Below are 21,954 nucleotides of genomic sequence, written 5' to 3'. Positions count from 1 at the left end.
TTTTATAGCTTGTTTCCCCTTTTTATAGTCTGCGGACGCCACTGCTGCTCCCTCTATGTTTAATGCCGATGTGCAGTTTTTATGCTGCAAGGCAGTATTTCCCAAAGGCTCTAAAAGAAACCCGAGTTGTAGCATACACCTATACTTAGTGCAGCTACATAAAAGCTAGAGAGAAGGGTTAGCGCCAATTGACTGTTCGTGTAGGTTTAAAACTAATATTAACGCAATTCAACAAAAAAGACGAAATTCAAAACTGTAACTGTTTTAAAAAAATAAATTGTAGGAATATTTAAAACACTCAAATTTTTAACTTTGGAGGGGAAGCGATCGTGTTTTACGTAATAACAAATCTATTAAGGAAACCGTAATAAAAATAGAAATAAACGTATATTAATTTATTTATAAAAATATATAATAAAATCTAATAATAATTTTTATATTTTAATGTTATATTAATAAATTTAAAAAAGGGGCCGAAAAAGTTAGAATGAGGTAGGAGAGGAGGTGTCGCTTCTTTCGTCATAAAATGGCGTACGTTGCTTGGTTTGATTGACCGACGAGTCGATTCATCCATGCTTTTCTGCTACGTTCCGCTTCTTTTAAGTCATAAAATCGAATTCCTGCACGCTAACGAGCCGACGATCTGTCCCGACATCGGATAGATAACAAACAAACATGAATTCGTTGCGATTAAAGCAGAGAGGACAAACTTTTAAAACTTATGTTGATCTCGGTTTGCAGCAAAAAGAAGATCCGGAGTTCTCGTCCAATTTAGTAAGCGAAACTTTTCAATTTCGTAACGTTACTCGTGACAAAGTCGAGCCAATGTTGTAATACTTTGTTCTATATTTAAACTTGAAACCTAAAGTAATTTGGATTGAGAAGAGAGTTAATTACGCCAATGTTTAAATTACTTAAATGACTGATGTAAACACAAAGTGCTCTTGAAAATCGCCACAGAAAATATTTATAATTATCCCTAATTTTTCAAACTTAAAAGCACCCGAAATTGCAATTAACTTGTGTACAATTTATTTAATGTTGAGTCTAATATTATATGAGTTAGTTATAACTCATTTAAGTGAGAATTGAAATAATTACAGTGAAGTATAAATAATAGATTTAAAATGAAGAATAACGATTAGTTGCATGAAAAATTTAATTTTCTGTACTGTCGTGTTTGTAAAATAAACTCAGAGAGGTATCTAAAATGCATCATCATTGATAAAAAGTATGAAAAAATATACTTAGTTGTGTTTTGACATAAATATCCTTTATTATTTTCCTTTTTCAAATATTTACCGTAATTGAACGAAGTTCTCTGCGTGGGGCCTCGTCGTCGTCTTACGAGGATCGTGGGCAGAGTCGTCTAGGCGTACGTGGCCGTTTGTTATTAATATATAATGCCCTTTTTTTGAATGGATGAAATGTACCAAATTAATAATAATAAGCAGTTTAAATAATTAATGTTATTTTCGTTAACGGAAAATAAATTTATAAGGTGAAGAACCACTGCTGGGCCTTAAGTTTTCTCTGGACCTGGTGAAAAATTTCAACTTCCTTCTTTCAACTGCCCTGATTGTAGGCCATTCTTATACAAGAAAAACCTAAAAAGAATTATAGATCCTAGAGCAATGGTGCATAGAGTTAGGACATCTAGGCACAAAAAATCATAACTTGTATGATTTTTATACCATTTTTTACCACTTGTATAACTTGTAACTTAATCTATATGCTTTTTGTAACTATTTGTGATTTTTAGTGCCGAGATGTCCTAACTTCGAGTGACCCTTTTCGGGATGTAGACCGCTGGTGAACTTCGTGTACTTCTGGTGGAATGCGTGCGTTTTCTCTTACTCGGCGGGTTTTAAGCTTACAACTCTGTACCGACGTAGTTCTTAACTGCCGATACGTTAGGTTATAAAATAATATATGCTAATGAGAATAAACTACATGTTACTAGTTTACATATCATCTTTTCACTGATCGAGTTTAAATGTTCTTCGTCGTGAATATCGGCTGAATTAGGGTTGCATAAAATCTTGAAGCAGAAAACTGGAAAACAAAATTACGTGGCCGAAGCTTTGGAAACTGCTTATTGGGTCTTTGCGGGCTACGGGTTGCTTGTAAGCTTTATTTGAAAAGACAGTTCTTTATTTTATCAAAACTCTCCTTGTCCTTTATTGAAATGAGAGAGGATGTGATTTGTCCTTTATTTTAATTTTTCAATGACTCTGATGGATTTTCAAACAGGCATATTCCTATCATTATATTAATCCATAACCTTCTCTATGGAAAGCTCTAGTTTACCAGTAAATGTTTTAAATTCTAAATTAAAGTTTACAAATACTGTACTAATCATCAATATGAAAACTATAATTTATAAGATAAGAATTCTAAAAATTATGAACAGAATGGTTATTAACTAAAAAGTCTTTCAATTTTACATTTTTTGGGTGGGATGTTGGAGTGAAAGTTGGAGAGTGATGGCATTAATCATTTTTAAGTGTCCTTTAATCCAGTTATAGAAATCTGGCTACCCTAGACCTTCACAAGTACTAAAAATTCAAATTTTGGTGAAATAGCTTGAATATCACTGTTCTAGGCTCTACGAGATTTAAATGTTTCTTTATATTATCTAGATATATGCTTGTTTGAGGAAAATGTTGTACTCAATTACATATATTTGCTTATTTATTTAATTTATTATTTGTTTAATTTCAAAATATTTAAAATATTTCAGAGGTTTTACTTTTATATTAGAAATAATTATTTCCAAAATATAAACCAAACTAAGAAAAAAGTAATATTATTGAGATATTAAAGCAACAAGCAATCATAAATCTAAAATTTCAGTTTTTACTAAAAATTATAGAACAGCTAACTTTTGGAAGTGGATGAAGAATAAATAGATTAATATATGCAGTAAGCTATTTATGATTAATGCAAATTATTGATTGATATGATGTTTTGTGCTATATTCAAATTACTCACTAAAGATGTTTCTTCCTCAGTAGTATAATTTTATCTATTAGAGGAAAATTACATGTTTTTCTACATAGATCATACAAATAGAATTGCAACTTCTTAAACTGTAGCTGACAAAAGAAATTATAAATATCGCAATTGTATTGAAATATACTAAAACATACAAATCTATTTTAAGAATAAGTATATACAATAGTTTGTTACAATATGTGTTGCTATAGTACTGTATGTGTATCATTTTTTATTTGTAAAGATCTTAAATGTTTTGTAAATTACAGAAAATATATTTATATTTTATTTTATAATTTTTAATAATTAAATTTTTAGCTTAATGTCATCGTATCATACCATCAGTTTCTTTATGTAAAGTTGAAGTGATGTGAACAGAAATTATAATTATTATTGTTTGATCTAAATTAGTAGAAATGATACACCTTTTACATTTTAAAAAGAAAAAAAATTATTTTTTAAATTTAATAAATTAATTTCAATAAGTTTAATTTCCACAATAGTTGTTGATATAAATTTAACAAATACCGTATTTTACGGATTATAAGACGCTACGGACTATAAGACACACTTTAACTTTTAAGCAATTTTTTAAAACAAAAATGCCTATAAGACGCTACGGACTATAAGACGCACCTGAATTTTGGAGGCAATTTTTCAAAGAAAAAAGTGCGTCTTATAGTCCGTAAAATACGGTATTACAGTGATCAAAAAGTATCTGGAATAATTCGTTTAAAGTGCACATGTGCAAGATGGTGCTTTTGTTGTTTGGTATGACTTTTGTTGACATCTAGAAACAATCCTTATTAAATGCTTGTTTTGTGTGAATTTTTATGCTGGCAATTTTTCAAAATGTTGAGTGTAATTAAGTAAAGAATATACATTAAATTTTGTTTTTGTAGTGGAATTACTGCTACAAAAATGTTGGAAATGTTGCAAAAAGCCTTTGGTGACAATAATCTATCAAAAATAAGAGTTTTTAAGTGGTGAGGAAGGCAGATAATGCATCGAAGAAGAAAGTGCTCTGGTAGACCATCCGCTTCAACTGATGAACATGTTGCTCAAGTCAGAGATTTGGTGCTCAATGATCATCATTTAACAATTAGGGACATTATTGAATATGCTCCAGTATTGTTTGGATTTTGTCAAACAGTTGTAAAAGATCATTTCGGTTTGTGGCACATCACTTCTTGAATCATCTTGAAAATGTTTAATTTTTTCCAAAAATGTGTTGGATATGCTTTCTCAAGGCAAATCTTTCTTAAAATACATCATTATGGGTGATGAAACATGAATTACACTTTTGACATCAAAACAGCTCAACAATCAAGTGAATGGTGCTTGAAAGGTGAAGTGAGACCAAAAAGACCACATCAAAGTCAGTTAAAAATAAAGGTCATGTTGACTGTTTTCTTAGATTGTCATGGTATTGTGCATCACAGATTTCTTTCAACTGGCCAAACTGTCAACAAAGAATATAATTTGAGCATTTTGTGTCATTTGTGTGAAGTGATTCATAGAAAAAGACCCAATTTGCAGTGAGAAAACTCCTGGATTTTGCACCTGCCTACAATACCTTTTGTTGTTTGTGAATTTTTGGCCAAAAATTCAACAAATACAGTTTCGCAAGCTCTGTATTCACCTGATTTGACACCATGTGACTTTTTCCTGTTTTCTTGACTAAAATTTCTGCTTGGTGGTCACCATTTTGAGTCAATTGATGCCATAAAACAAAATTTGCTGCAAGTCCTGAAGCGATTTTATGAAAACTATTTTAAAGAATGTTTTGAAGATTGGAAAAAATGTTGGCATAAATGCTTTACAGTGGGAGAGGATTATTTTGAAGAAACAAAATAAATTTTAATGAATAAATTAACATCTTACATTTTATTGAACCACTTCCAATACATTTTGATCACAGGTGTATTTAAAAATATAAACATTTAAATAATTTTTAAAAGATGCCAAACTTTTCATCATTTGTTTTGAATAATAATTAATTTACATAGATATGATAACATTATTTTAAATATGTTAATTTTTTTTTTCAAGTCTCAAAATGATTATACAATAATTTGAACCTACTGTAATTAGTGCACAGGATTGATGCTGCATTATAAATTACATCATAGCAAAATTAAACTGATTTCTAAATAAGTATTAATTATCAGAGTTGAAAAAATTTTTTTTAAATAGTATTAATTTTTGAGTGTTTGCTCAAAACAGAAAGGCAAATGTGAAAACTACATATGCATGAAGTAGCATCTAGTGGGATGGAAATACCGAACAATGAAAAGGAAGATGATAGGAAGAGGATCTCCCTCACTTATAACCCGGATTTAAAATCAATATATAATGCAATTGCCAAGAAATGTGAGATCAATATAGCGTACAGGAGGTCTCTGTCCATTTACAGCACACTAAGGAATGAAAAAGACCATCCCAAGCCGACAGATTACCGGGGATCTACGGTGTCCCGCTAAGAGATGGCAGATGCGAAAGAGATATGGTATATGTTGGTTCCACCAAATGTTTGTTAGCGGTAAAATTAAAGGAGCGTAAGTCAGACATACTACACAATAAATGCACAACAGCCCTTTCAACTTATGCGACGGACCCAGACATCACAGCTAACTTTAACAAAGCACATATCATCCTTACCACCCTGCATCATGATCACCTCAAAGGGTTGGAGGCAATGGAAATATTTAAGGCGAGTTGCAAATCCACATGCATTAATTTTAAAGAAGAAATGTCGCTTTCCACGGCATAGTAAGTCCTAATGGACGATAACATTTGATTTTTTATTGGTTTTTTAATGGTTTTAATTGAAACTTGTGCGCATTTAGAATTTCATACTATTATCCGATATTTGAATATCTTGGAATGTGTGCACATTTTGAATCAGAAATTGAATGCCTTCTAAATGAAACTCAAAAATTGAATGAACAGCTTGCAACGGATTTACGTAAAATTCCAAAGAAGAGCCCAGAAGGGGCGTCGAAAATGTTTGCAATAGTAAATCATTTTTTGCTCCAGTTATTTGATTTAAGTTTGGTTGCTTTTATAGTCTACTCTATTTTATTTGCCTGATAGATGAGCTTTCCATCAGTGTTTGTATAATGTGGAAAGAGCTCTAGTTAGATAAATATAGCAGCAAATAATGGAGTTTATGACTTTATGAATTTTTTCTAAATTTCTCCAAAATTTTGAATAAAATACTATTCACTAAGTGAAAATTTGATCTGTTCCAAAAATGTTGACATCTGCTGTTGGCAAAATGACAAATGTTAGTGATGTAATAAAGGATATGATAAAACAGGATATTGTGGTGATGCTCCAAGACCTTGATTTTCTCCAGTAAATTTGAAGTAGCATTTTTATCTTAATCTGATTTATTATGAAGTATAGAATAATTAAGAAATTGATTCAGCATAAATGAGATACATCATCATTCAGTCAGGATATATTTGATTTCTAACATGGATCTAGAGAGTGGTTATTTCAAAATTAATACATGAAAACCAAAAGTATCCAAAAGGAAGTGGTTTATCAAATACTGATGTATTTGAGGAGTGGTTATTGACAAATGAACATCTTTCATTTTAGAATATTTTGTTTTGCACAAGATTTTAAGAAAATCCATTTAAATATTGATCTGTTTCCAAAATCTTGGAGCAAGCAATTTTATTTAAAGTTTTTATTCAGTTGTAATGCATAGTTTTTCTTATTCTAGAATACAGAGTAGTTACACCAATTATTTTGATTTTGCATTTGATTAAACATTTTTCAAAAAGTAGTTTTACCATTTTTCTAAGACAAGATTTTCAATTAATATAAATTTACAGTTGCACTTATGCTATTACTTGTATGATATGATTATTATGATTAATGATGTTATCATATTTTCGCTGCATTATCACTAGAATGAAAATATATGTAAATTTTTAAGTAAGAATATAACACGTAATAAAAAAATGTTTATGCTGATGATTCTAAAATGTTATAATTATAAAGTCTCAGCATGTTATTTAAATACACATATTCTTTTTTGCTTTTAGATATAAGTCTATAGATATCATCATCTTTTTGTCCCTTTTTAAATTGAATCTCCATAGATTACTCTTTTCCATCATTTTTTATCCATAGCTGCAGTTCTGAGTTCTATTAAGTCAATCCAGTATTTATTTTAACTTCTTTGATTCAATATTTGGCTGTTTGGAAAAAATGAGAAGAATAGTTTCTTACTTATTTGAAATAATCATTCCAAAAGCATTTTAAAACAAAATGTTGAATGATAAAACATTTTTTATAAATATGTATCATTAAACATCAAGATAATGCAGATTTTATACAAGTATTCATTCATTGAATAATGTTTCTTATGCAAACTTAGAAAAAGATAGTAGTTTTAAGAATACACCAGAACATAGTCATTTTTGTTCGTTTTGGATAATGATCTAGTAAACCAATATTAAGAGAGAGCCCTACATTCATTCCTCTATCACTGTGTATGAATAATAAACTCAGGTATTGTATATACACATCTAAGTACTGTACATTTGTAACATTCAAATTATTTTTCCTGTACTTACTTAATTTTTCTTAATTAATTAATTTATTTACAAAGGAGAGGCTGGGTCTCCTGGGCCTCTCCCTGATTATGCTACTGAATGAGATAATGAAATCTAACACGAATTTAATCAAACATTTCTATAAAATTTAATGATATCGATGCAACCACCCTTACTGGTATCCATTAACAGGATGGTCAAGGGTAGGATTTCTGGATTTGAACTCGATATGGTGGATCTCATGATTTTTCAATTAGGTTGTGTATTTTTAAATTTTATTTTAGCTCTATCATTTGAGCCTTTTTTCATGCCCTCGTGGAATCAGCGAGTGTAGCATGGATGTAGCCAAGTGGTGAGAGAAGGTAATAGATATTAAAAAGCAATGAAAGAATCTGTAACATGGTCACTCAATAGCATTTGTGTTATAGTCCCTGTTTCATTTATTAAGAACTATATTTAGCACAGCTAATTTATCTGACTTAATAAGCAATCTTCAAAATTGCCATCATAAATATTTATTCTAAAATGATATGATTGTGATTGATTTGAATAACTTCTTAAAATACGAGCAAGGAAAAGTAGCATCAATATATGTTTGATTCAAAGTTATAAAAGTTTAAATTAATGTCAATTCAATTCTGTAATCTTATATTTTAACTGAAAATAATTGATAATTTATTTAGATTAAGTAAAGCAGTGGTTCTCAATCCGTGGTCCGTGGAACGTGGGTGCTCCGTGAAGACACTTCAAGTGTTCCGCAAAAAACAAATATATAATTAAAAATTGTTGCAAAAGAAAAATAAATACGATGTAAAATAATTTTTGTATGGGAATGTAAGTAGCAAATGCCAGTGTCGTTATCTACTAGACTGAGTGCACTTGATTTTAAAAAGGTTTGCCACCCCTGCTTTAAAGCTGATGTATTGTAAGTATTCTGCAGAAAACAATGTGAAAGATTAGTGTTCCCCAACTTCAAAAAGATTGAAAACCACTGAATTAATTAAAGTGTTCTTGAACATTAGCATTCATATAAATTTAAGCTTTGACATAACATACATGGATGGAGGTATATGTCTATATATATATATATATATACATATACATATATACAGTGTTTTATATATAATATATATTTAAAGTCTGTTATTTCTAAATTTGCTGAGAAATTTTTTGCAGTTTCATCTGTTGGTAATTCCTGTATTGATTTTTAAATACCAATATAAAAAATTGTTATTAATTAATTGTAAATCAAGTAGTTACTCAACATGGTAATGTAAAAGTACTGATTGTTGTTGTTTATATCATAATATAATTTAACTTAAAAAACAGTTATAACTCTCGGTAGAATAATAATGAATTTGTCTAGGTGATAAGCAGCTTAATTAGCAGTGTCTGCTTGCTGATTTTACTATTGATAGCAACTGCTTTCTAATACAGACAGCAAAAAAACATTTCATGCTTAATATTAGCAAAAATAAAATGTGTTTCTTGTATAATCCTTTTTCATTAACGGATATGATCAGGAACTAATAGGAAATATATTCTATTATATTTACTTTTTAAAATTGGATAAAATCCATTTTCTATTTAGTTATAACTTTCTAATGCGAGCTTTAAAAAATTGACATTTATATTACATAAAAATAAAAATTTATAAAATAATTTTTGAAAATTTTTATCTGAACTGCAAAATCAATATTTTAACTAAACAGTCCAGTCATTTAGAAATCCTTATACTTTATATAAGATAGATATCTACTATAGTAAAAATGTCAATTAGCCATTCCATTCATTAACATTTGTTTAATTTGTAAACAAAAGTAATGCATCTTGTTAGACTTGAGCTGATAGCAATTAGATAGTGATTGTAGTAGAATACTTATTCTTGGTGCAGAATTACAGAATGACTGGCCATTTTGCAATTTTGTAGGTACTGTACATTACAGAACAAGCACTGTTATTAAGAACAAGTAACAAGCATTCTACTGTTATGAACAAAGAACAAGTACTTTACTATCACAGTGATAAATTTGAATTGAATGTAACAAGCCAAGCTTGACTTATTTTTTAAGTTCTGCAGGAGATAAAAACAAAAAAATATTTTTATTTGAATTTTGTTACATCATAAATTTATATATATCGATAAATATAAATTCTTTTGAAAATCCTTTTTTATATCTTCCAGCAGAACTTGATGAAAAAGTCTTTCAAGCTTTTTATTTTTCAAATGGAATGATTGGAAATGAAAAATTCATGAAATAAAATTTATCATTTTAGAATGGATAAAAGAAATTTTTTATGCAAGAATGGTGTGAGAGGAAAGTTATACCAAAAAAAGCAATTTAATCCAGAAAATTGATATCGTGTTGTTGTTATTTAGGGTAATTTGAATCGAAACAGGTCGGCTTCATCTTTTCCAATATATCTACAGGAAAACTTATAAAAATAATCAGAGAAGAAAAGATAGAAAAATATCATGAACTTTATTTGAAACAATGTAGTAATCAATAATTTATCAAAATGGTTATATGGACTGAAATTAAAATCATAGCGATGATTTTAATAAATTACTTTATACTTGTATTTCATGATCCAATAAAATTGCCAACAAAACTGTTTATATACAATTTTATAGTATTTAAAGAAAGAAACTGATTTGTAAAGCTTGCAATTTAATCTCTGACAATTAGTGATAACAATGATTTCTATATTGATAAGAATTCAGTTTTATTAAATAAGCAAATATTTTGTGTTTACAAGTTTTATTAAATTAAGAATATGTAGTAATATAATAATAATGTTGTTGTAATAGAGTTTATAAAACAAATATCTATAAGACAGTGTAAAATTTTATGCAAATATTTTATTGATTCTAATAAGATTAAAAGTATAATATAAATATACTCTATTACTCTTGAAATATTAATGTAGAATCTTTTTCTGTTATTAATGTACATACTATAATCTTAATTAGATAATATATTATCTAATTTAATAACAAGACAAGTTATCAAATTGAATTATATCATTTCATAATTCATGAGTAAACAAAAGTAGGTGGGTTAATAATTTTTAAAATGTTAAAATAAGTAATAATTTCCTCCTCTTGTGTGAAAAGTTGCTTTTTTTTACAAAATTGTTGGAATATTTTATTTTTACACAAATTATAAAATTAAATCTATATTTTAATTCAGAGTGGATTAGTGTGTAATGCTATTTAAAATTGCTTGATGAATGGAAATGTTTTTTGCCTGCATATTAAATTCATTTTATTTGTTTCAGTCGTCAGATGAAATTTCATGCAAAAGAGCCATGCCAAATTTATTGAATGGAGAGATGGTCATAGCGCAAGCAGAAAATGTCCTCAAATTTAATATAATGAGTGAATTAAAAACGGGTATTTCTGGAGAATTAATCTGTACTACATTTAAGTTAAGTTTTGTTACTCCAGAAGATATTCCTTTGAATCAGGTAAAATAAATTAATTTTTAAAAATAAAGCTAATTTATGTTGTTGTTGTTGTTTTATTATTTTAAATATATAATTTGAAACTAACTTATTAATTAAAACTTCGGTAATTTATAATATTTCATGTGTTTTATATTTATTTAATATATTTTTGATATTTACTTTTAATATTGAAATAAAATTTTTTAGTAAATAACATTGTTTCTTATAAAAGTATGAATTAACATTAGTTTTACACGATATAATTTTGTAGATTTAATAATTTCAAATGTCGGAGAGTCTAATTTATCTGTTTCGATGTACTTGTACACATCCTGTTACTTTTATGAGTTGATAACAATAGGATGTTAAATTAGTTAAATGGACCAGTGATAATGGAATTTTTCATTAATTTTTTTTTCCTGCTAAACTTTTATTTATTTATTTTTTTGTAATTAGTACAATTAATTAAAATACATAAAAAAAAATTTAAAATTTACGTTATTAATAGAATAAAGTTATTCTTGTCAATATAATTACTTATAAATTTATTTTTACTTTTGTAAGAGAAGAAAATAACTATTTTTAATAAACAAATTTCATTAATTTTATTTTAGTTCTTGTAATTATGTTACTGTTTAATTAAGGTAAAATTAATTTGTGTCTGTAGATATTTAAATTGTAATAAAGTGTTCTATTTAATGTTCTGTTTAATATCTATGATTACTTTTAATTAAATAATATAATTTACTAAGCTTGTTATATGAAATTTTGTTAAAGAAGTTACAAAATATATATATATATATATAAACAATTTTTTATTTTTTTTTTAACCAATGTCTTAATTAATGAGATTGTATCTAAATACAGAACTGTTAAATGTTGATAAATTATTTAAATTGTTCGAAAACAATGAATACTTTGTTTTGAAGTTGTTTGATCTGACTTTTAGGATAGATTGTTTCAGTATTTTTATTACAATAGTAATTCTCTAAACAAAATGAAACAAAAACAGTTATGGGAATATTATAAAAACAACAATGTAAAGTAAATTAGTATGAATAATAAAACATTAAAAGATATAAGACTTACTTTTGCCTCATCACTAGGCTGGTTTGAGAATATGATCAAAAAATGTCTGCATGAGGTTTACTTTACCATAAGTTTAGGCAGAAGAGAGAGAATATAACTTCTATAGCTATAAGTTACTGCAGTTATTGACAATCTGAGTTTAACGTTTGGTTGCAATAATATATTTTAAATGCATATTTGATATTCTCATAGAAATTTTAGTAGGTTACTTAGATGTTTGTTTTTTAAATAAAAAAAATAATCTGTGTTTTAACTAAATTTTTTTCTAAAATGACAAATTTTCTAATATTTAAAAATGTTGTACTGGAAAAGGGACAGGACAAAGTTCAGACACAAAGATCTTAGTTTACAGGACACAAACATTAGACAGAAAAGTAATAGAGCAAACCGAAATAACCAAAATTAACAGAGAACAAATCAATAATAATAATAATAATTAACTGAGCTAGCTGTTTCCATTTCTTGTTCTTCGTGTCAAACAGAAGATATTGTTTCAGTGTGTTTATTAGTGAAACATCCTAACACGAGAAAGTTCCAAATCAAATTGTTACAAACATGATCACTGCTTTTTAAGGCCATGGTCAATGGCCATATCAGCTGAAGTCCACTTCAACATAAAGATAAACTATTGCTGTTTTTGATAATTTATTTATTTCAATTAAATATATGTTAAATTATGTTTTTGATAGGCAAGAAGTATCCCTTGGTGAAATAAAAATATTCTTCTTAAGAAAGTAAAAAATAAGAGCAATCAATCATGGAAAGGTTTTAGCCATTGTTCACTATAATGCTAAAATAAAAGGTTGAAATGTTCAATCTATGTATATAATTGAGATGAGTTGATGATAATAATAATAATAATCAGTGCAGAGCTCAAACAGTTAGGAGTTGAAAGTTGAAATTTGGTACAGTTAGGGTACGTCACGAGAACGCACACTAAGAAGGGATCTTTTGAAATTCCTCCTCACGGGGGAGGGACAGGATTAAGGAACACTTCCATTGTTGATGGAAATGTTAAGTAACAATGGAGAACAAGAAAAAGTGATGTGCAAGATTTACAGGCACTGGAGGAAAAAAAAAAGAAAAAGAGTAATATGTTAGAACATATTTGATTTTCAAATTTAAACAGATTAGTTCGGTTTTTCTTGACTTTTCTTCTTTAGAACATTCGATGAAAATCGAACAATATTAGAATATTCAATTTTCAAATTCAACCTTTCTTTAGAAATATTTAGTTTGTTGATGAAATTACTCTTTTTCTTCTGTGACTATTACGTAATAATCTTAATCTTCGCTATCGTTACTTTTGCCCGAGCAACGCCGGACCTACCTGCTAGTATATTAATAAATAATATATGTATAATTTTAAAGTATTTTGCAATAAGAAAAAATAAAATAGTAATCAGGTTTTATATTTATATAATTTGTGTGTGCTGTTTTTTATATTAAATTTATAAGCATCAGATACAATTTTTTAAAGGTTGTTTCTGTAATATTTAATAGTAATTAAGTGATGATCCATTTTATTTCGTATGAAAAATATAAGTTAAATTACATAATTTATTTAAATATTAAAAAGTAATTTGGGATAAAAAAATGGCATATATCAATAACATGCTTACGATATTTTCATATAAAAAAATTTTAAATGATCTTGGGAAGAAAAGGCATTTATGAACAATTTATAATTGATATTCAAAGTTTTTGTTTTGTTTGTTCAAAGAAATGATTGAAATTATCATGCAGTAGAGAAGGATCAACTGTAGAAATATCACACAAGCACCCAAAAAATGTTTTCAAGAAATGGAAAATGTCTGTTATGAGTCTTTCTTACACGAAAAACCTTGACGATCCAGTGTTTTTATATACAACTGCTGTGCCTGATGAAGACCCCGAAGAGGTTGAAAACGTTAGCAGTTGTATATAAAAACACTGGATTGTCAAGGTTTTTCGTGTAAGAAAGAATTAAGTTTCATCCAGTCTACGGGAAGAAGTATAGTTGTCTGTTATGAGTTTTCCATTTCCTGACGATTTGTCTACAACAATCATCATTGGGTGATGGACCATAACTGAATAGAACACTTTTAAATATTAAAAATATAAACCAAGCAGAACATTTCTAGAAAAGAATGAATGCAGATTTTTAAAAAGAATATATATGTTCATTATAGATGAATGAAAATGTTTGTGATAGTAAAATTAGATGCTTTTAACTAGTTTTTTGGGTGTTTGTGTGATATTGAACTCTATGTTAAATTCTTAAAAAATTGTTACAATAGTTTCTAAAGTTCTTAATAAATCTGGAAGTAAATAAAAAATTTTTATCTAACCAATTACTGCACTTAATACTTAATGAATTTTAAAATAGTTAATATATAAAGTTAATCTATGTTGGTGTTGGTTCATCAGTTCTTAGTACATCTGTCAAATTACTTAATGAAGCATTTAGTTAAAGGAGCTGTTTTAGTACATTGTTAATGCAACCAACCATTAAACAAATTAACTATTTTAAGTTATTTTCTGATGATGTCATTAATCTAAAATATTTTTGAATTTTTCTTAGTAGATTTTTAGATTGAATAGTGTTTTATTGTTTGTAAATGGAAAATAATTATTTGTTTTATTTTCTTTATTGCTTTGAACTTGGTGATAATTAAATTATCTGATTTTAATGACTTCTTTAATAACATTTAAAATGTGTAAAGAATTTTGTTTCTATTGATTGTGATACCGAATTGATTTTGGATTGGTTTGTTGTTAAATGAAATGATTTATTATTATTATTAGATAATTCACATATATTGAGATAATCTACATTGCCTTATTTGTCACTATTACATAAAATCAGTCTGTGTTTTATTCTACATAACTGTTTCAGATATCGTATTGTTATACCTTCAGCGCTCACTCAACCTATAGTAAGCACTAATTTTTAATTCGATTAGTTCCAAAGCTCTGTCAGATTAACAGTTTTACCAGACTGACCAAGGTCAAATAATAATAATGCAGCAGTACATCTTAGACCACTAATTATATGCTTCCCAATGTCTTTAAAGCACTGTGAACTGCTAGAAACTTAAATTAAGCATATATTAATTATGGACTGATGTTTGATACTAATGACATTCTTGTTTTTTTTTTTTTAGAGGCCATAGCTAAGATTAAATATAAGTAAAATGAACTAAAAATTGCACAATATTAAGAGATGACCAGTAACTGTAATGTAGACAATTTGTAAGTTGTAAAAGTTGAAAATATGCTTAATTTAGATTTTCAGGCTTGTTGAAGGTATTAGAAAAAGTTGTAACTTTATTGACTGCAATGGATCATCTGACGATGACAATAAAAGTTTTGTGTAACTGTAATGTAGACAGTCTAAGTGAATGCGTGTTAAATCCAATGCCATTTGTGTTCATCCAGTAAACAAAGTCTGCCAGTCACAAAGAATTTTAAATATTCTCTCATGACTTTACCTGTAATGTTCCAAAAAATCAGTGATGAGCCTGTGTCAAATTTTACTATTCTACCAAACAGTCCTTTAGTGTTCATAAAATGCCTATTGTTTCAGCTGTCAACTAGTGGATCATCATCACAAACATAAAAGGTTATTAGTGTAAAAAATAACCTGATTTTTCTACATAAACAAAAAACTAATTACCGTATAACTCGGCGAATAGAACGATTTTCAGATAAGACGATGCATAAATTTTCGTCGAAGTTTTATAGTTTTAGCATATATCTGTCCTATAAGACGACCCCCAAACTATCGACGGCCTATGAATTTAGTTTAGATCGGCAATCATTATCTGAATAATAATACTGTATAGCGTATATGGAATTATGTCCTATTTGTAATTTTTCGAATGAACAAATTTTATTTTCTTGCATCTGGCGATTTTTGCAAACAGTCGCACTAATTCGGGCATTCGGGTAATGACCGTGCCTATTCACAAAAATATTATATGGGCTATTCTATTTTGTGCACATACCCTACTCTCTTCTAGTAAATAATTACGGTTTGTCTGTCTTTTTATAATGGTTTTAATTTATATAAATTTCAATCTAATTTTTTTGTATCTGTCCTATAAGACGACCCCGGATTTTCGGGGCCATTTTTTATGGTTTAACTATCGTCTTATCCACCGCGGTATATGGTATACAATGGAACCTTGCTTAACAAGCACCTTGCATAATGAGCAAAACAAATTGTAAAAAAATGATTCTCTTAACGAGCGATGTTTTGCATAACAAGTGACGAGGAGAGTGGAAGTCCCAGACTGTGTGCATGCTTCATCCATCTGTGTTTAGCACTCATTTCGCTAGCATCTTAGTGTCGCTTGTGATCTCACATTTTTTCAAACGTGTGTGAACCTATAAACATTAACGAAATTGTGCTACATGTAAACATCATGTAACCAAATTTGTGTTACATATAAACATGCCAAACGATATGCCAAATTCTTGGGTTATGTTAAGACTATAATTAAATATTAAAAATTAAATAATTTGACTAGAGGTAGGCAGTTATGCAGCCATCTCGTATTAAATTTAATAATTATAAATACTTGATTTTTATTAATATTTTTATTAATTTAAATATTCCTATGTATAACATTTTTTTAATCCAATCCAAAAAGGATGTTATACATAGGAATTGAATAAACAGCAACCATATTATATTAATTTAAATATATTTTTATTAATTTAGATATTTCTAAAATTTAATTTGGAATTGGTCATTAAATTTAATACGAGATGGCTACATAACTGCTTACATCTAGTCAAATTATTTAATTTCTAATATTTAATTATAGCCTTTACATAGCCCAAGAATTTGGCATATTGTTTGGCATGTTTATCAGACACATTATCTGTAATTTTCTTTTTGTTTTCTGCAAATTGAATTTGCATTCCGTGCTACAAGAAAAGATGATGATGATTTACATTCCTTAACAATGTATATTGTATAATTTTCTTTGAATAATGGTTATACATAAAGTATTTGAGTATTTTTTTGGCGTGGAACGCATTATCATATATATTTTACATTAATTTATATGGGAAAAATTGTTTTGCTTAATGAGTGTTTTGCATTACGAGTAAGATTCTGGAACGAATTATGCTCGTTAAGCAAGGTTCCACTGTACATATATATATATTAGTTAACAAAAAGTTTATTATGTATTGAAATCTGACAGATGGTTGTTATTTGGTTATCAAAAAACCACCGGATAACCAAATAACAACAATCTGTCAGATTTCAATAAACTATAAATAAATAACGACTAACCCGTTACAAAGCTATACATCCACAAGAGCCGAATTATCGGGCTAGAGTTGGCTATAATAAATAAATAATTAATAAGACAATTTGGCACTAGAGCTTGGCGTTAGGCGCCATCTCTTACTAAACTTAATAATTATAATTAAATTAAATAAATAATTTTAATAATTTGGAACTGGAGGAAAAGAAATCGGCCCGAAGCGGGACTCGAACCCGCAACTTCTGCTATCCGTGCAGACACGTTACCAGTTACGCTATTCGGACCTTCAGTCCGATCGCCTCCTCCAGTATATATAAGCTAACACGACGACCATCGACGGTCATTACAATGCCGGCTGGGGACACATCAAGTGCCCACGTCCTCCCAAGGCACTCAACCGGCCATCGCAAGGCGTATAAATATAAATAAATAACGACTAACCCGTTACAAAGCTATACATCCACAAGAGCCGAATTATTTATTATAGTCAACTCTATTATTATAGTTGGTATTTATTATAGCCAACTCTAGCCCGATAATTCGGCTCTTGTGGATGTATAGTTTCAATAAACTATTTGGAATTTAGACCTTGATTATATAACTTCATTTTTTACAATAGATAAACATACATTATTCTGTATTTAGTTTTAATATATCTAAAAAATGAATTAAGTTTAGCTTATAATCTAAAAATTTGAATCATATTTTTAGCATCATCAGAATATATATTTGGGTGAAAATGATATCTGCTTGATTAATATTGACAGTATATTCCATGGTAAGAAATTTATAAAATATTATATTAAAATAAAAAATATTAAATAATAATAAAATTTATACTATTCTTAGAGAATTAATGATTACATTTATAAAAATCTTCAGAATTTAAAAATATAATTGCCAGTTTTCTTTTAAATTTCTTCCAATTGTCATTTATTTTTCTAAATTGATTGATATTTAGATTAGGAAATGTATTTTGCATGAATTTAATTCCAGTTGTTTTTAACAATCATTAAGTAAAATATATTTTTCAATAATTTTGTTTCTTGTTCAGAATTAAAATTATAACTTGTACAAAACAGTATTTCTGTGTTTAAAAAAGGGATTGATCTACAGTTCATTAGCAATATATTTTTAAGTTAATCGACTATTAATTTCCTGTTTTTAATAAATTTAATGTTTAGTGTCTTATAGCAATTTTGAACATATTTTAAATTAAAATTTGTATATCATACCATTTACTTAAAAATACATTTATAGTGTAATTCTCATAAATATTAGAAAATATTAAATTAAATAGTTTATTGGATGATTTTTTTCTTTTATCTATTTAAATTCCAAATTTTTGAGGATATATCTAATATTAGTGACAAAAAATAAAATATTTCAACCTGTAGATGTGAATTAAAAATTATTATAAGCAAATAAAACAAACAATAATGAGAACAATTATTGTAGATAAAAAATTTTAAAATTGAATTTTTATAGCAAATATATCTAAGTTCATGAAATTGATAAATTTAAATGAAGAATTTAAGAGATGTGTCAAATTTCTAAGTCAGTCATTGTATGTAGTGCTGCTGTTTGACACAATGTCCTTGTACAAATATATTTAACTTGAATTGAATATAGTCAAGTTCAAATGTATTATATAATGTTTTTTTAAAACTTTAAAATATGATGATAAAGTATTATAATTATTTTTATATTTTGTAAATGAAGAGAATCCTACATTAACACATTTTGGATGTGTATACAGAATATAAAAAATTTTTGAGGCATTAGACTGTTTCTGCCTCAATTATAAAAATGGAATTTTTATAATCAGGTTGGGAAAGGTTAAAGTAATTTTAGATGAATTGTAGAAATAAATAAAAATTATATAGTTTGTGATGAGTGGCAACTTGAGATAAATCATTGTTTTTTCCTACACGCTTTGTAGCAAGTAATAGAACATCTCAGTTTTATTATGAAAACATAAAAATTAAACTAAAAATTTATTAGAAAAATCAATTTTAAAAGTTATATTTAAAGAGTCATACAATTTCATTTCAAAATATTTGTTTTTAAATTGTCTTTTACTACCATATGTCATAAATTTTAAACAAAATCCATCAATGGTTTCTTTATAGTATCTAATGGTAGAAAGAAAAAATTATTACCAGGAAGTATCATTTCCAGTCAGATAGAAATAATTGAAATTCACTGCAAGGTAAAGTAAATTTTATAATATAAATTTGTTGTAATAAAGTTAATAATTTAATTTGTTAATTTTTATTTTAGGATTTCCGCATCTATACTTTTAGCTTCAAGTTCTCTCCTAGTGGCTGCAATAAACAGGTATTAATAAAACATTTACATATTTTTTTTATATGTAAATATTTTAATGTATAAAACTACTTTTAAGAACTATTCTGTTAAATTAATTTAAAAATTTAAATCATTTCACTACTAATAAAAATTACACAGGTCTGAAAGTTTCAACTAATAAAAAACTGTTTGGACTTTGAGATGTGATTTTTACTAACAACTATGGATACAACTAAAAACAATCTTGCAAATGTTTTCATCATGTAACATTTTGATACAAAGGCTTTGCAAATTTTTGTCAAAAATTCATAAAAGCATATTATATACACATTATTTTAATGCAGGAAAAATTACTAGTTTCAGTTTATTATTTACGTAGGTTCCACTGTAGTATTAAAATCCTCAAAATATGTGTAAATGAAGATGAAACAAAACATTTCTTGGCCAGCAATGTGTGTGTGAGAGATTTACAGATGTTGCTATTATAAAAATGAATGTAGACTTAAAATTTATTTAGATTTACATTATAAGGAATAAAAGATGTTTAAATAGTAGTACGTGGTTTTGATTAAATATGTATAAGTTTACTAAAATTTTTGTCTTTAATAATCTTACTTCATCACCTAATGATTGCTGAGAAAAACTACTTATTCAACAGACATTTTCAACTCATTATCATACACTTTGTTCAGGTTTTTGAATTAATTTAAAAATCTCAATTTTTCTCAGCAAATGTTAGGTGATGAAGTAAGATTGTTGTATCTCTCTGCTGAGTGTTTTTGAGTAAATTTGATTTCTTCATTCTTTTTCCAATTAAATAGAATTATTTGTTTAATTAATGCAATATTTTTTTCAGATTATCAATGCTCTTCTTTATCATGCCTTTGTTCCAAAAGTGCAATTATTATTTTTATTTGATTATTTAGAACATGATAGTAAGTTCAGGTATTTCTTTTTTTTTTAAATATTCAGGCAAAACTGATACATAAAATATAAAAGTTTAGTTTTGCTTTCTCAAAAAATATTTATCTTAAGAAATCAAAACATATGAAACATGCTAACTATTCCTTTTATTTTTAATTGATAGAAAATGCTACATCTAGTCCAATACCATTTTCACTTCCAATAGACTGGGAGGCAGAATTGACTCGTTGTTGTTGTTGTAGTGGTTGGAGAGTAACCCAAGTAAATGAACGTTATCAAATGTGTGAGAGGTATTGTCAGAGATAAAACTAAATAATTTAACATGTATTAAAAAAATATATATATAGTATTTATTTATTTATTTAATTGTAGACTAATAAATTTATTAATCATTAACAGTGGTATTGGTTTGATGGTATAATTAAATATCAAAAGTTGTTTATACTTAAATAATTTCAGAAAAAATTTGAAGAGTGTTTTATGCTTCTAAATTTTGCATTTTGTGAGAATACATTTACTGATTGCATTATTCAAATTTTGGTCACATTCTTCAAGGTCTTTTAACAGAAGAATTGCTAGTAGCTATTTATAACAGAAATAGATTTACATACTTGCAGATAATAAATTGATTTTTACATTTGGTATACTAGTTTCTGATGCTGATACTCAACTTGCAATCACATTCTTATAATATCTATCATTTTTTATAAGAGAAGTTATTTAATGTATAAGAATGAATTGTGTGTATTAATGAATATTATTTAAATTTTAAAAATTTATTAGAAGACTGATAGCTTATTTTTCTTTTAGTCTTCCAGAATGTTTTGTGGTACCTGCCAATCTTTTTGATGCAGACATAACTAAAGCTGCACCACATTTTATAGGTCACAGAGTTATGGTAAGTTTTTCTCTTTAATGTTGTTCTAATTAATAATTCAGTTTAATTTATAACTTAATGAAACATCAAACACCTACTGCAGAAAAATGTTTAATAAACGAACACTAACATTTTCAACCTACTAGAATACACCATCTTCAGGTGTGACTGAATTCGAACATATTTTAAAAATGTAACATTCTAACAACCAAACATCCAAATAATTTACATTTAAATTTATTTTTGTTTTAAATTTAAATGTAAATTATTTGGATGTTTGGTTCTTAGAATGTTACATTTTTAAAATACGTTCGAATTCAGTCACACCTGAAGATGGTGTATTCTAGTAGGTTGAAAATGTTAGTGTTCGTTTAATAAACATTTCACAGCAATAGGAGGTGTTTGATGTTTTTTTAAGTGTTTAAAATCGTTGAGTTTGATATTTGGTTAATTTATAACATTGATTATT

At 27.3% G+C, this 21,954-nt stretch overlaps 1 protein-coding gene across 1 annotated transcript in view; it reads left to right on the top strand.

The window, feature by feature from the left end:
* Positions 1-498: 498 nt before the first annotated feature.
* LOC136979218 (myotubularin-related protein 10-B) overlaps positions 499-21,954 on the top strand; it is a 36,776-nt gene continuing 15,320 nt past the window's right edge. The window contains exons 1-8 of the mRNA XM_067275159.1: positions 499-774; positions 10,854-11,042; positions 18,086-18,152; positions 19,507-19,586; positions 19,658-19,714; positions 20,541-20,619; positions 20,772-20,898; positions 21,419-21,506. Of these exons, the coding sequence (XP_067131260.1) occupies positions 676-774; positions 10,854-11,042; positions 18,086-18,152; positions 19,507-19,586; positions 19,658-19,714; positions 20,541-20,619; positions 20,772-20,898; positions 21,419-21,506 (786 nt within the window). The 5' untranslated portion in view covers positions 499-675. The remainder of the gene's footprint in view (positions 775-10,853; positions 11,043-18,085; positions 18,153-19,506; positions 19,587-19,657; positions 19,715-20,540; positions 20,620-20,771; positions 20,899-21,418; positions 21,507-21,954) is intronic.

This window comes from Centruroides vittatus, unplaced genomic scaffold (assembly GCF_030686945.1).
Source record: "Centruroides vittatus isolate TY-2023 unplaced genomic scaffold, ASM3068694v2 contig_596, whole genome shotgun sequence".
Taxonomy (NCBI): domain Eukaryota; kingdom Metazoa; phylum Arthropoda; class Arachnida; order Scorpiones; family Buthidae; genus Centruroides; species Centruroides vittatus.
This window is presented reverse-complemented; position numbering and strand designations above follow the sequence as displayed.